Consider the following 15,360-nt stretch of genomic DNA (forward strand, 5'->3'; position numbering starts at 1 on the left):
CAAGAGAGAGACCCCGTCTCTACTCAAAAAAATTGAACAAAATTAGCCAGACAACTAAAATATATATATATAGAGAGAGAAAAAATTAGCCGGGCGCGGAGGCTCACGCCTGTCATCCCAGCACTGTGGGAGGCCGAGGAGGGAGGCTCGCTCGAGGTCAGGAGTTCGAGGCCAGCCTGAGCAAGAGCGAGACCCCGTCTCTACTCAAAAAAATTGAATGAAATTAGCCGGACAACTAAAAATATATATAGACAGAAAATAAATTAGCCAGGTGCAGAGGCTCACGCCTGTCATCCCAGCACTCTGGGAGGCCAAGACGGGAGGCTCGCTGGAGGTCAGGAGTTGGAGGCCAGCCTGAGCAAGAGCGAGACCCCGTCTCTACTCAGAAAAATTGAACAAAATTAGCTGGACAACTAAAAATATATATATGTATAGAGAGAGAGAAAAAAAATTAGCCAGGTGCGGAGGCTCACGCCTGTCATCCTGGCACTCTGGGAGGAGGCCGAGGCGGGAGGCTCGCTCGAGGTCAGGAGTTCGAGACCTATTCTATGCGAGGCAGGTCCGGGGTGAGTCTGCTGCAGGGTTCGGACTTAGTGTGGAGTCACCCAGGGGCCGGGAGCGAAGGGAGGGTCCTGTTCCCCTGAACTCTGAACCCCGGGGTCTCCCCAGGTACAAGCGGTGAGGCTCATCGCGGAGGGCAAGGCCCCCAGGATCCCCCAGCCCGAGGAGGGAGCCACCTACGAGGGGATCCAGAAGAAAGAGACGGCCATGGTGAGTCCTGCCGGACAGTGGGCTGGGAGGCCGGGCGCGGAGGCCCACGCCTGTCATCCCAGCACTCTGGGAGGAGGCCGAGGCGGGAGGATCGCTCGAGGTCAGGAGGTAGAGGCCAGCCCGAGCAAGAGCGAGATCCCGTCTCTACTAAAAAAATAGAATGAAATTATCAGACAATTAAAAATATATAGAAAAAAAATGAGCTGGGCGCGGTGGCGCATGCCTGTCGTCCCAGGCACTCAGGAAGGAGGCCGAGGCAGGAGGATCGCTCGAGGTTAGGAGGTGGAGGCCAGCCTGAGCAAGAGCGAGACCCCGTCTCTAGTAAAAAAAATATATATATATAGAAAGAAATTAATTGGCCAACTAAAAACATATAGAATAAAAAAATCAGCCAGGAATGGTGGCGCATGCCTGTCATCCCAGCACTCTGGGAGGAGGCCGAGGGGGGAGGATCGCTCGAGGTCAAGAGTTCAAGGCCAACCTGAGCAAGAGTGGGACCCTGTCTTTACTAAAAAAGATAGAAATAAATTAGCTGGACAACTAAAAAAATATATATAGAAAAAAAAGTGAGCCGGGCGTGGTGGCGCATGCCTGTAGTCCCAGCTACTCGGAAGGGAGGCCGAGGCAGGAGGCTCGCTCCAGGTCAGGAGTTCAAAACCAGCCTGAGCAAGAGCGAGACCCCGTCTCTACTGTAAATAGAAAGAAATGAGCTGGACGACTAAAAATATATAGAAAAACGAGCCGGGCGTGGTGGCGCATGCCTGTAGTCCCAGCTGCTCGGGAGGGAGGCCGAGGCGGGAGGCTTGCTCGAGGCCAGGAGGTGGAGGCTGCTGTGAGCGAGGCTGACGCCGAGGCGCTCCCTCTATCCCGGGCAACAGAGCGAGACTCGGTCTCTCAAAAGAAAAGAAAGAGAAAACCTCAGAGTCCAGGAGGCCGGGATGGTCCCAGCCTCCGCCATCCGGGCCAGGGGAGGCCGGGCGGGGACGGGGACAGACGGGGTCCTGCCGCCCCTGCAGGTGAACTGGGACCAGCCGGCGGAGGCCATCCACAACTGGATCCGAGGCCACGACAAGGTCCCCGGCGCCTGGACGGAGGCTGGCGGGCAGGTGTGTTAGTCCGGCCTCTACCCTGGGAGGCTGAATGTCCGGAGGCACAAAAGACGCCTCCTTGGGAGGCGGGGGGAGGGGACAGCTGGCTTGTGGGGGGTGACACAGCCTGAGTGTCCCGGGTGTGACGCCGTGGTGGCCCCAGGACACCGGGCGAGGCCAGACAGAGACCCCGGGGTCGGAGGCCAAAGAGGGAGGCTTGGGGAGGGGTGTGACGGGGCAGGGGGGGGCGTCCAAGCCCCCTGGCTGTGTCCGAAAGAAACTCAAATGCGTCTCCCCATCAAAACCACCCGGGATTGAGGCCGGGCGCCCTGGAGGCTCACACCTGTCATGCCAGGGCTCTGGGAGGAGGCCGAGGAGGGAGGATCGCTGGAGGTTTTCAGGAGTCCGAGGCCAGCCTGAGCAAGAGCGAGACCCCGTCTCTACTAAAAAAAAAAAAAAAAAAAAATAGAAAGAAATGAGCCAGACACAACTAAAAATATATAGAAAAAAAAAAAAATGAGCCGGGTGTGGTGGCGCGTGCCTGTCGTCCCAGCTACTCGGGAGGGAGGCCGAGGCAGGAGGATCGCTTGAGGTTGTCAGGAGTGCGAGGCCAGCCTGAGCAAGAGCGAGACCCCGTCTCTACCATAAATACAAAGAAATTAGCCAACTAATATTTGTAGAAAAAGTGAGCCAGGCGTGGAGGTGCATGCCTGTAGTCCCAGCTACTCGGGAGGGAGGCTGAGGCGGGAGGATCGCTGGAGGTCAGGAGATGGAGGCCAGCCTGAGCAAGAGGGAGACCCCGTCTCTGTTAAAAATAGAAAGAAATTAATTGGCTGGACAAGTAAGAATATACACAAAAAAACGAGCCGGGCGTGGAGGCGCACGCCTGTCGTCCCAGCTACTCTGAAGGGAGGCTGAGGCAGGAGGCTCGCTCTAGGTCAGGAGTGCGAGGCCAGCCTGAGCAAGAGCGAGACCCCGTCTCTACTAAAATAAAAAAAATAGAAAGAAATTAATTGGCCAACTAAAAATATATAGAAAAAATGAGCTGGGCGTGGACGCTCACTCCTATAGTCCCAGCTACTCAGGTGGAGGCTGAGGCGGGAGGATCGCTCGAGGTCAGGAGGTCGAGGCCAGCCTGAGCAAGAAAAAGTGAGACCCCGTCTCTACTAAAAAACAAAATAGAAAGAAATTAATCGACCAACTAAAAAAACATACATAGAAAAAACGAGCCGGGTGTGGCGGCGCATGCCTGTAGTCCCGGCTACTCGGGAGGGAGGCCGAGGCGGGAGGCTCGCTCGAGGCCAGGAGTTGGAGGCCGCTGTGAGCGAGGCCGGCGCCACGGGACTCCAGCCCGGGCGACAGAGCGAGACTCGGCCTCTCTCAAAAAAAAAACTAACTAAATAAAAGCCGCCGTGCTCGGTGACGGGCGGCCTCAGGCTGTGACGACTTGAGCGAGTTTTCCGAGGTCGGAGGCCGGAGGCTGGTTGTCGGCCCTCCCGGCCTCGCCGACCTCGGCCTCCTCCTCCTCCTCTTTGCTGCAGAGGCTGACCTTCTTCAACTCGACCCTCAACCTGGCGGGCGTCGTGCCGGAGGGCGACCCCCTGCCCATCGCGGGGGCGCGGAGGCCCGGCGTGGTCACGAAGGCCGGCCTCGTCCTCTTCGGGAACGACGACAGGATGGTGAGCCTGGCGATCCGGGCCGGGCCGCTCTGCGGGTTCCAGGCCACCCGCGCCCCCGGCAACACCTCGGGCGGGCGGGCGGAGGTTCGGCCTCCAGTTCCGGGGGGAGGCCGAGAGTCCTCAACCTCCCATCGGGGACTCCCAGAAGCAACAAGGAGAAAAGCCTTCTCAGGGAGGCCGGCCTCGTTTGTTCTGTCCCGATGTCTAAGCACTGTGGGGGGGGGCGTGCCTCGGTTTCTTTTTTTTTTAAAAATTTGAGACAGAGTCTTGCTCTGTCACCCGGGCTGGAGAGCCGTGGCGTCAGCCTCGCTCACACCAGCCTCTGACTCCTGGGCTTGAGCGATCCTCCTGCCTCGGCCTCCCTCCCGAGTAGCTGGGACTCCAGGCATGCGCCTCCACGCCCGGCTCATTTTTTTTCTATAAATATTTTTAGTTGTCCAGCTCATTTCTTTCTATTTTTTTTTTTTTTTAGTAGAGACGGGGTCTCGCTCTTGCTCAGGCTGGCCTCCACCTCCTGACCTCGACCGAGTCTCCCGCCTTGGCCTCCCAGAGTGCTGGGACTATAGACACGTGCCGCTGTGCCCGGCTCATTTTTCTTTTATATATATTTTTAGTTGTCCAGCTCCTTTCTTTCTGTTTTTCTTTTAGTAGAGTCGGGATCTCGCTCTGGCTCAGGTTGGCCTCGAACTGTTGACCTCGAGCGAGCCTCCCGCCTCAGCCTCCCAGAGAGCTGGGACCACAGGCATGAGTTGCTGTGCCCGGCTCATTTTTTTTACATATTTTTAGTTGTTCAGCTCATTTCTTTCTATTTTTTTTTGTAGAGAGGGAGTCTCGCTCTTGCTCAGGCTGGCCTCGACCTCCTGACCTCGAGCCATCCTCCCTCCCCGGCCTCCCAGAGTGCTGGGACGACAGGTGGGCGCCACCACCGCGCCCAGCCCGAATTACGTTTTTTTTGCCACGCGTGTGCGTCCTTCTCATGGACACGATAAAGCTGTTGCCCGTGCGAGAGAGAACCGAGGCAGGCGGGGGGGGGGGTCCGTGCTTTCCTATGTCCCGGGAATAGAGGCCGCTGTGGCCTCCCTCCTCCTTTGAGAATGCAGCTCTCCCTCTGCCCCTCTCTTGTGGTGGAGGCTGGGGTCAGAGGTTTGAGTACTCAGTGCAGCACCCTGACCCCTTGAACCCCAACCCCATGAACCCGACCCTGTGAACCCTGACCCCATGAACCCTGACCCTGTGAAGCCTGAACCCGTGAACTCTGACCCTGTTAACTCCGACCCCATGAACCCTGACCCTGTGAACCCCGACCCCGTGAACCCCGCCCAGTGAACCCTGACCCTGTGAACTCCGACACTGTGAGCCCCAACCCCGTGAACCCCAACCCCGTGAACCCTGACCCAGTGAACCCTGACCCTATGAATTCCGACCCTGTGAACCCCGACCCCGTGAACCCTGACCCTGTGAACCCCAACCCTGTGAACCCTGACCCCATGAACTCTGACCCTGTGAACCCCGACCCCGTGAACCCCAACCCCGTGAACCCCGACCCGTGAACCCCGACCCTGTGAACCCCGACCCCGTGAACCCCGACTCTGTGAACCCCCTCCCTCCCGCAGCTGCTGGTGAAGAACCTCCAGCTGGAGGACGGCAAGATGATCCCGGCCTCCAACTTCTTCAAGGCGGCCGAAAGCAGCGCCCTGGAGCTCACGGAGTCCGAGCTGGTCACCGCGGAGGCCGTGAGGGTAGGAGGCCGCACAGCGGGGCGGGCTGCGCCCTGCACAGACTCCCCGCCAATCCCGGTCCCTGAGGCTGGGCACTAATCCACCGGCCTCCCCGGCCTCTCTGTGTTGGCCCGGGAGCAGCGCTGGTCCGCTGCTTTGTCGTTTCTCGCTTTTTTGAGACAGAGTCTCGCTCTGTCGCCCGGGCTGGAGTGAGTGCCGTGGCGTCAGCCTCGCTCACTGCAGCCTCCGACTCCCGGCCTCGAGCGATCCTCCCGCCTCGGCCTCCCTCCCGAGTAGCTGGGACTACAGGCATGCGCCTCCACACCCGGCTCATTTATTTGTATATATTTTTAGTTGTCCAGCTCATTTCTATTTTTTTTTTTTAGAGACGGGGTCTCGCTCTTGCTCAGGCTGGCCTCCAACTCCTGACCTCGAGCGATCCTCCCGCCTCGGCCTCCCAGAGTGCTGGGATGACAGGCGTGAGCCTCCGCACTGAGCTAATGTTTTCTATTTGTATATTCAGTTGTCCAGCTCATTTCTTTCTTAATTTTTTAGCGGAGACTGAGTCTCGCTCTTGCTCAGGCTGGCCTCGAACTCCTGACGTCGAGCGATCCTCCCGCCTCGGCCTCCCTCCCGAGTAGCTGGGACTACAAACATGGGCCACCACGCCTGGCTCGTTTTTTCTCTATATACATTTTCAGTTGTCCAGCTCATTTCTTTTCTATTTTTAGTAGAGACGGGGTCTCGCTCTTGGGCTCAGGCTGGCCTCGAGCTCCCGGCCTCGAGCGATCCTCCCGCCTCTGCCTCCTCCCAGAGTGCCGGGTCGACAGGCGTGATCCTCCGCGCCCCCGCCCAGACGTCACTCTGTTTGAATCCATGGAGGCGGCTGGACTGCACTTAAAAGAAAAAAAAGAAAAATAATAACGTGTCCCCTGAAAATTCGCCCTGGGGTGTCTTCTCTGAATAATTAGTAACAATAATTAATAATAATCTTATTAGTTATTTACTCGGAGGGAAAAACAAAGAGCAGACCCCGTGTGTTATTCGGGGAAAACACGGCGGTTCTAAAACGTGTTTGGAGGCCGAGCTGCAAATGTGGAGGAGCAGGCGTGGCCGGGGGCGCGAGTTTAACCCGAGGGCTCCGAGCTGGAGCCTTCCGGGACCTGGGGTCAGGAGGGCGGGTGGAGGCCGGAACGATTGGAGGCTGGCGGCGGACATGCAGGACAATTTGCAGAAGTTCCCGCCACCAGCCTCGCCCCCGGGCCTCCCTTGTCACCGGGTCTTGCTTTGCAGAGCGCCTGGCAGCGGATCCTGCCCAACGTCCTGGAGGTCGAAGACTCCACCGACTTCTTCAAGGCCGGGGCAGCCTCCGTGGACGTGGTGAGGTGAGGCCGGGACGGCGGGGGGCCGTGGGGGCCGTGGGGGCGTCCCTTCTGCACCCCTCCCTGAGCTGGCGCCGCCTCCTGAACCCCCCAGGACAGACGCAGAGGCAGAGCTAGTTGCCGCGCTCTTGGACTGCGCGGCCCCGAGACTCGCAACGGCCCGAATGTGCGTGTTCGCGTGTATCCGGGGCCCAGGGGCCGCCGTGAGCCGCCGCAGGGAGGGCATAGCTGCCCACGGTCCACCGGGGAGGTTCCGGGGAGGGGGGTTGAGGCGGGCGGAGGCCCGAGAGCGGCCACTCTGAGATGGTGGGGAGGATCGGGGTCGCGCACCGTGCAGATTTGCTCTCGGACCGCGTCACAAACAGCCCCAGAGCATCGTGATGGAAGCCAGCGCCGCCGTTTCTTTTTTGTTTGTTTTGTTTTTGTGTTTTGAGACAGAGTCTCGCTTTGCGGCCCGTGCTAGAGTGAGTGCCGTGGCGTCAGCTTCACTCACAGCAGACTCCTGGCCTCCAGCGATCCTCCTGCCTCGGCCTCCCTCCTGAGGAGCTGGGGCTACAGGCATGCGCCACCACGCCCGGCTCTTTTTTTCTATATGTATTTTCAGTTGTTCAGCTTGTTTATTTTTCTATTTTTGGTAGAGATGGGGTCTCGCTCTTGCTCAGGCTGGTTTCGAACTCCTGACCTCGAGCGATCCTCCCACCTCAGCCTCCCTCTCGAGTAGCTGGGACTACAGGCATGCGCCACCACGCCCGGCTCATTTTTTCTCTATCTATTTTTAGTTGTCCAGCTCATTTCTTTTTCTATTTTTAGTGGAGACGGGGTCTCGCTCTTGCTCAGGCTGGCCTCGACCTCCTGACCTCGAGCGACCCTCCTGTCTCGGCTTCCCAGAGTGCCGGGATGACAGGCGTGAGCCACCGCGCCCGGCCCTCCTTGTGGTTTTAATTCGCATTTTCCTAGTGACTAATGCCGCCGAGCATCTTGTCCTACTCTTACTTGCCTCCCACATTTCTTCTTCGGTGAAGTGTCCATTCAGTCGTTTGCTCATTTTTAATTGGGTTGTTTGCTTTATTAGCATTGAGTTCTGAGAGTTCTTGATTGAATATGAGTCCTTGATCACATATGTCATTTGGAAAGGTTTTTTCTTCTTGTCTGTGACTTTTCATTCTTTGAACAGTGTCTTTCGAAGATTATTGATCTCTTATTAATTATTATTATTATTAGTTCCATTTTTAAAAAATTTCAGCATAGTATGGGGGTACAAATGTTAAGGTTAAGTATATTGCCCATGCCTCCAATTATTATTATTATTATTTTGAGATAGAGTCTCGCTCTGTCGCCCGGGCTAGAGTGAGTGCCATGGCGTCAGCCTCGCTCACAGCAGCCTCCGACTCCTGGGCTCAAGCGAGCCTCCCGCCTCGGCCTCCCTCCCGAGTAGCTGGGACCACAGGCATGCACCACCACGCCCGGCTCATTTTTTCTATATATATTAGTTGGCCGATTAATTTTATTCTATTTATGGGAGAGACGGGGTCTCACTGTTGCTCAGTCTGGTCTCGAACTCCTGACCTCGAACGATCCTCCCGCCTCAGCCTCCCAGAGTGCTGGGATGATAGGCGTGAGCCACCGCGCCTGGCCTCTTGTTAATTATTATTATTACTTTTTAAATTATTACTTTTTATTATTTTTAATTTTTATTATTTTTTCCATGTTTTTAATTGCAGCATATCACGGGGGTACACATGTTAAGGTCATGGATATTACTGCCCACGTCCCCAATTATTATTGTTACTATTAGCTGAGGCGTTTCAATTGCTCATCACGAAATAATAGAGGAGCTATTTATGACTTTTCTTTTACACATGAAGAAGCTGAGTCTTAGAGGAGTTGGCCCGTCGCCCAAGGGTCCCAAATTACCGAGTTTCCCCGAAAATCAGACGGGGATTTTCTATTTATTTTTCCCCAAGAAGACACCCCAGTAGGGCTGATTTTCAGGGGACAGTGTCATTTTTTTTTTAAGCGCCTCCCGACCGTCTCCATGGGTTTGAATATAGCACAGACATCTTCTTCTGGAACATCCTACTCGCTCTCTAGACCCCAGATCCCGTCTCGAGCGTCTCGCGACTCTGTTTCCCCTTTAGAACCTTCTAGAACCGACCTCTCCCTCCGGGCCCCAGAGCTCTCACGACAGGGTGAACGGGACCGGCCGCCGGTCATCTGTCTCGCCCTGCGGCCACACGCACGGATTGTCGTGCAGACTTTGCCCTGTGTAACCATGGCGCCCGTAGCTAGGGCCGGTTGCCGGGTCGGGCTTTGACAGCTCCAATGCTTGGATGTCCTGCTATGCGTAACCAAGCCCGTTGCTAGGGCCGGTTGCCGGGTCGGGCTTTGACGGCTCCGATGCTCAGACGTCCTGCTATGCGTAACCAAGCCCGTTGCTAGGGCCGGTTGCCGGGTCGGGCTTTGACGGCTCCAATGCTCGGACGTCCTGCTATGCGTAACCAAGCCCGTTGCTAGGGCCGGTTGCCGGGTCGGGCTTTGACGGCTCCGATGCTCAGACGTCCTGCTATGCGTAACCAAGCCCGTTGCTAGGGCCGGTTGCCAGGGTCGGGCTTTGACGGCTCCAATGCTCAGACATCCTGCTATGCGTAACCAAGCCCGTTGCTAGGGCCGGTTGCCGGGTCGGGCTTTGACGGCTCCAATGCTCGGACGTCCTGCTATGCGTAACCAAGCCCGTTGCTAGGGCCGGTTGCCGGGTCGGGCTTTGACGGCTCCAATGCTCAGACGTCCCCGCCAAGGGTCTGGTTGTCGGGGAAACGTGGTGGCAGGTGAGGGAGTGAGAAATGGAAACCGAGGTTTCTGAATGTGCGGGTGAGGCCCGTCCTCCCAGTTCGAGGCCATGCTTTGGAGGCCGGGTGGAGGCCGCTTCTCGGTGAGGCTGCCTCCACGTTTCCCCCAGCTTTCCGTCCCCTCCCCCTCAGGCTCGTGGAGGAAGTCAAGGAGCTCTGCGAGGGGCTGGAGCTGGAAAACGAGGACGTTTACATGGCCACCACCTTCGGGGACTTCGTCCAGCTCTTAGTGAGGAAGCTTCGAGGGGAGGACGAGGACGCTCAGCCTCCCATCGACTACGTGAGTCCCCGCGGCCTCACCCCCAGGGCCCCGCCCCGCGGTGGCTTGCCGGCGTTTTCTGTGGGCTGAGAATCCTCCCGGCCTCACCCTGGGGAGGCTGGGTAACGAGGTTGAGGCCACATGATGACAAAGTAGAGGCTGGGTAACGAGGTTGAGGCCACACAATGACAAAATGGAGGCCGGGTAACGAGGTGGAGGCCGCACGATGACAAAGTGGAGGCCAGGTAACGAGGTTGCGGCTGCACGATGACAAAGTGGAGGCCGGGTAATGAGCTGGAGGCCACAGGATGACAAAGTGGAGGCCGGGTAATGAGGTTGAGGCCACACGATGACAAAGTAGAGGCTGGGTAGCCAGGTGGAGGCCACACAATTACAAAGTGGAGGCCGGGTAACCAGGTTGAGGCCACACAATGACAAAGTGGAGGCCGGGTAACAAGGCTGAGGCCACACAATGACAAAGTGGAGGCCACACAATGACAAAGTGGAGGCCGGGTAGCCAGGTGGAGGTTGCACAATGACAAAGTGGAGGCTGGGTAACCAGGTGGAGGCCGCACAATGACAAAGTGGAGGCCACACAATGACAAAGTGGAGGCCGGGTAGCCAGGTGGAGGCCACACAATGACAAAGTGGAGGCCAGGTAACAAGGCTGAGGCCGCACAATGACAAAGTGGAGGCCACACAATGACAAAGTGGAGGCCGGGTAGCCAGGTGGAGGCCACACAATGACAAAGTGGAGGCCGGGTAACCAGGTGGAGGCCGCACAATGACAAAGTGGAGGCCACACAATGACAAAGTGGAGGCTGGGTAGCCAGGTGGAGGCCGTACAATGACAAAGTGGAGGCCGGGTAGCCAGTTGGAGGCCACACAATGACAAAGTGGAGGCCGGGTAACAAGGCTGAGGCCACACAATGACAAAGTAGAGGCCAGGTAGCCAGGTGGAGGTTGCACAATGACAAAGTGGAGGCCGGGTAACCAGGTGGAGGCCGCACAATGACAAAGTAGAGGCCGGGTAGCCAGGTGGAGGCCGCACTACGACACAGTGGAGGCTGGGTAGCCAGGTGGAGGCCGCACAATGACAAAGTGGAGGCCGGGTAACAAGGCTGAGGCCACACAGTGACAAAGTGGAGACCGGGTAGCCAGGTGGAGGCCGCACAATGACAAAGTGGAGGCCGGGTAACAAGGCTGAGGCCACACAGTGACAAAGTGGAGGCTGGGTAATGAGGTTGAGGCCACACAATGACAAAGTTGAGGCCGGGTAGCCAGGTGGAGGCCACAGTACGACACAGTGGCAGCACTGAGTCCCTCCCACGTGGTGGCCTCGAGTCTGTGTCCTTAATCTCCCTCCTGAGCACTGAGCCTCCACCGCTGCCCACGTGACAGCTCCCAATGGCCCGCGGAGGCCGCGGGGGCTGGAGCCTCGGCCCTTGGCCGTGCGCGAGCGTGTGGTTGTCCGCCTGGCCGTGTGCTTCCTCCTACGTTGGTGTGGGTTCGTGCCGGTCGAGAAGAATCCACACCCGTAATACGTGGGGGTGGGGAGGTGCACGCCTGTCCTCCCAGCACTCTGGGAGGCTGAGGCGGGAGGATCGCTCGAGGCCAGGAGTTGGAGGCCAGCCTGAGCAAGAGCGAGACCCCGTCTCTATTAAAAAAAAAAAAAAGTAGAAAGAAATTAATTGCCCAACTAAAAATATATTGAAAAAACGAGCCGGGCGTGGAGGCGCGTGCCTGGAGTCCCAGCTACTCGGGAGGGAGGCTGAGATGGGAGGCTCAGTCGAGGCCAGGAGTCAGAGGCTGCTGTGAGCGAGGCTGACGCCACGGCACTCACTCCAGCCCGGGCGGCAGAGCGAGACTCTGTCTCAAAAAAAAAAAAAAAAAACAAAACCTGCGCAAACCCCAACCCCGGCCTCCCCAACCCCGGCCTCCGCAAACCCGGCCTCCGTCCCCAGGTGGAGCTGGCTGTCAACAAGCGCTGCGTCCGCATGCCCCACCAGCTCTTCATTGGGGGCGCCTTCGTGGAGGCCGAGGACGGCAAGACCTACGACACCATTAACCCGACCGACGGAAGCGTGAGTGCCGGCCGGCCTCCCTCTCCCCGCTGGCCTCCAATCCCCCGGCCTCCTCCTCCCGTGCCTCCTGGTCTATGGTGTTTTCACCCCGGGGAGAGGGGACCCTCTGCTGGGCGTGTGTGTCCCCTTGTCGGGGACGGCAAAAGGGGCCCGGCCGGTTTCCAGCCTGTCCTACCCCGGGGCGCACGCCTGGAGTCCCAGCTACTCGGGAGGGAGGCCGAGGCAGGAGGATCGCTTGATAGAGGCCAGGAGGTTGAGGCCAGCCTGAGCAAGAGCGAGACCCCGTCTCTACTAAAAAATAGAAAGAAATTATTTGGCCAACTAAAAATATATAGAAGAAAAATGAGCCGGGCATGGAGGCGCATGCCTGTCATCCCAGCTACTGGGGAGGGAGGCCGAGGCAGGAGGCTCGCTGGAGGCCAGGAGTGGGAGGCTGCTGTGAGCGAGGCCGACCCCACGGGGGTCCCCGACATGGAGAAAGACAGTTAGACTTTTCCCGGGACTGTGTCCCCTCGAGTGACCGACTCCCGTGCCTAAGTCCCTCCTATGGTCTGACGCTGTCCCCAAGCTGGGGATGGGGACTTGGGCGGGCCTGGGCGAGGTCAGGTGGGGTCAGGAGGGGTCGGGCGGGGTCAAGTGGGGTCAGACGGGGTCGGGCAGGGTCAGGTGGGGTCAGGCGGGGTCGGGTGGGGTCGGGTGGGGTCAGGCAGGGTCAGGCGGGGTCAGGTGGGGTCAGGCGGGGTCAGGCGGCGTCAGGTGGGGTGAGGCAGGGTCAGGTGGGGTCAGGTGGGGTCAGGCGGGGTCGGGTGGGGTCAGGCAGGGTCAGGTGGGGTCAGGCGGGGTCAGGCGGCGTCAGCCGGGGGAAAGACGGCCTCGGCCACGGCCTGCTGTCCCCCAGGTTATCTGCCAGGTGTCCCTGGCCCAGGCCAGCGACGTGGACAAGGCCGTGGCCGCAGCCAAGGACGCCTTCGAGAACGGGCTGTGGGGCAAGATCAGCGCCCGGGACCGCGGCCGGCTGCTGTACAGGTGAGGGGCTGTCCCCGACCCCTGCCACCCAGGGTCACCTGTAACCGGGGCCACCTGTCAGCCAGGGTCACTTTTCAGCTGGGGACTCCTGTCAGCCCGGGGGACTCCTGTCAGCCTAGTGGACTCCTGTCAGCCCGGGGGACTCCTGTCAGCCCGGGGGACACCTGTCAGTCAAGGGGACTCCTGTCAGCCCGGGGGACTCCTGTCAGCCCGGGGGACACCTGTCAGTCAAGGGGACTCCTGTCAGCCCGGGGGACTCCTGTCAGCCTAGTGGACTCCTGTCACCCCGGGGGACTCCTGTCAGCCAGGGGGACACCTATCAGCCCGGGGGACTCCTGTTAGCCCGGGGGGCTCCTGTCAGCCAGGGGGACACCGGTCAGCTCAGGGGGACTCCTGTCAGCCCGGGGGGACTCCTGTCAGCCAGGGGGACACCGGTCAGCTGAGGGGGACTCCTGTCAGCCCTGGGGACACCTGTCAGCCCGGGGGACTCCTGTCAGCCCGGGGGACTCCTGTAGCCCGGGGGGCTCCTGTCAGCCAGGGGGACATCGGTCAGCTCAGGGGGACTCCTGTCAGCCCGGGGACTCCTGTCAGCCAGAGGGACTCCTGTCAACCCGGGGACTCCTGTCAGCCCGGGGACTCCTGTCAGCCAGGGGGATTCCTGTCAGCCCAGGGGGACACCTGTCAGCCCAGGGGGACTCCTGTCAGCCCGGGGACTCCTGTCAGCCCTGAGGACACCTGTCAGCCCAGGGGGACTCCTGTCAGCCCAGGTGACTTCTGTCAGCCTGGGGGACTCCTGTCAGCCTAGTGGACACCTGTCAGCCAGGGGACTCCTGTCAGCCAGGGGGACACCTATCAGCCCGGGGGACTCCTGTCAGCACGGGGGACTCCTGTCAGCCCTGGGGAAACCTGTCAGCCCAGGGGGACTCCTGTCAGCCCGGGGGACTCCTGTCAGCCCTGGGGACACCTGTCAGCCCAGGGGGACTCCTGTCAGCTCAGGGGACTCCTGTCAGCCCGGGGGACTCCTGTCAGCCTAGTGGACACCTGTCAGCCAGGGGACTCCTGTCAGCCAGGGGGACACCTATCAGCCCGGGGGACTCCTGTCAGCACGGGGGACTCCAGTCAGCCCGGGGGACTCCTGTAGCCCGGGGGGCTCCTGTCAGCCCGGGGGACTCCTGTCAGCCCGGGGGACACCGGTCAGCTCATGGGGACTCCTGTCAGCCCGGGGGACTCCTGTCAGCCAGGGGGACACCGGTCAGCTCAGGGGGACTCCTGTCAGCCCTGGGGACACATGTCAGCCCGGGGGACTCCTGTCAGCCCGGGGGACTCCTGTCAGCCAGGGGGACTCCTGTCAGCCCGGGGACTCCTGTCAGCCAGGGGGACTCCTGTCAGCCCGGGGACTCCTGTCAGCCAGGGGGACTCCTGTCAGCCCGGGGACTCCTGTCAGCCCGGGGGACTCCTGTCAGCCCAGGGGGGACTCCTGTCAGTCCAGGGGACTCCTGTCAGCCCAGGGGACTCCTGTCAGCCCGGGAGACTCCTGTCAGCTTAGTGGATTCCTGTCAGCCCGGGGGACTCCTGTCAGCCTAGTGGACTCCTGTCAGCCCAGGGGGAGACCTGTCAGCCCGGGGGGCTCCTGTCAGCCCGGGGGACTCCTGTCAGCCCGGGGGACTCCTGTCAGCTCAGGGGGATTCCTGTCAGCCCGGGGGACTCCAGTCAGCCCAGGGGGACTCCTGTCAGCCAGGGGGACTCCTGTCAGCCAGGAGGACTGCTGTCAGCCAGGAGGACTCCTGTCAGCCCGGGGGACTCCTGTCAGCCCGGGGGACTCCTGTCAGCGTAGTGGACTCCTGTCAGCCCGGGGGACACCTGTCAGCACCGGGAACTCCTGTCAGCACGGGGGACTCCTTTCAGCCCCGGGGACTCCTGTCAGCTCGGGGGACTCCTGTCAGCCTAGTGGACTCCTGTCAGCTCGGGGGACTCCTGTGAGCCAGGGGGTCTCCTGTCAGTCCAGGGGACACCTGTCAGCCTGGGGGACTCCTGTCAGCCTGGGGGACTCCTGTCAGCGTAGTGGACTCCTGTCAGCCCAGGGGGACTCCTGTCAGCCCGGGGGACTCCTGTCAGCCCAGGGGGACTCCTGTCAGCCCGGGGGACTCCTGTCAGCCCAGGGGGACTCCTGTCAGCCAGGGGGACTCCTGTCAGCCTGGGGGACTCCTATCAGCCTAGTGGACTCCTGACAGCCCGGGGACTCCTGTCATCCCGGGGGACTCCTGTCGGCCCGGGGGACTCCTGTAGCCCGGGGGGCTCCTGTCAGCCAGGGGGACACCGGTCAGCTCAGGGGGACTCCTGTCAGCCCCGGGGATACCTGTCAGCCCAGGGGGACTCCTGTCAGCCTAGTGGACTCCTGTCAGCCAGGGGGACACCTATCAGCCCGGGGGACTCCTGTCAGCACGGGGGACTCCTGTCAGCCCAGGGGACTCCTGTCAGCCCAGTGGACTCCTGTCAGCCAGGGGGAC

General features: G+C 60.0%; 1 protein-coding gene across 1 annotated transcript in view; it reads left to right on the plus strand.

The window, feature by feature from the left end:
• ALDH1L1 (aldehyde dehydrogenase 1 family member L1) overlaps positions 1–15,360 on the plus strand; it is a 74,959-nt gene that overhangs the window by 20,591 nt on the left and 39,008 nt on the right. The window contains exons 5-12 of the mRNA XM_075995954.1: positions 670–771; positions 1,788–1,877; positions 3,401–3,538; positions 5,152–5,277; positions 6,550–6,641; positions 9,617–9,764; positions 11,708–11,827; positions 12,726–12,853. Of these exons, the coding sequence (XP_075852069.1) occupies positions 670–771; positions 1,788–1,877; positions 3,401–3,538; positions 5,152–5,277; positions 6,550–6,641; positions 9,617–9,764; positions 11,708–11,827; positions 12,726–12,853 (944 nt within the window). The remainder of the gene's footprint in view (positions 1–669; positions 772–1,787; positions 1,878–3,400; positions 3,539–5,151; positions 5,278–6,549; positions 6,642–9,616; positions 9,765–11,707; positions 11,828–12,725; positions 12,854–15,360) is intronic.

This window comes from Microcebus murinus, chromosome 20, assembly GCF_040939455.1.
Source record: "Microcebus murinus isolate Inina chromosome 20, M.murinus_Inina_mat1.0, whole genome shotgun sequence".
Classification (NCBI taxonomy): domain Eukaryota; kingdom Metazoa; phylum Chordata; class Mammalia; order Primates; family Cheirogaleidae; genus Microcebus; species Microcebus murinus.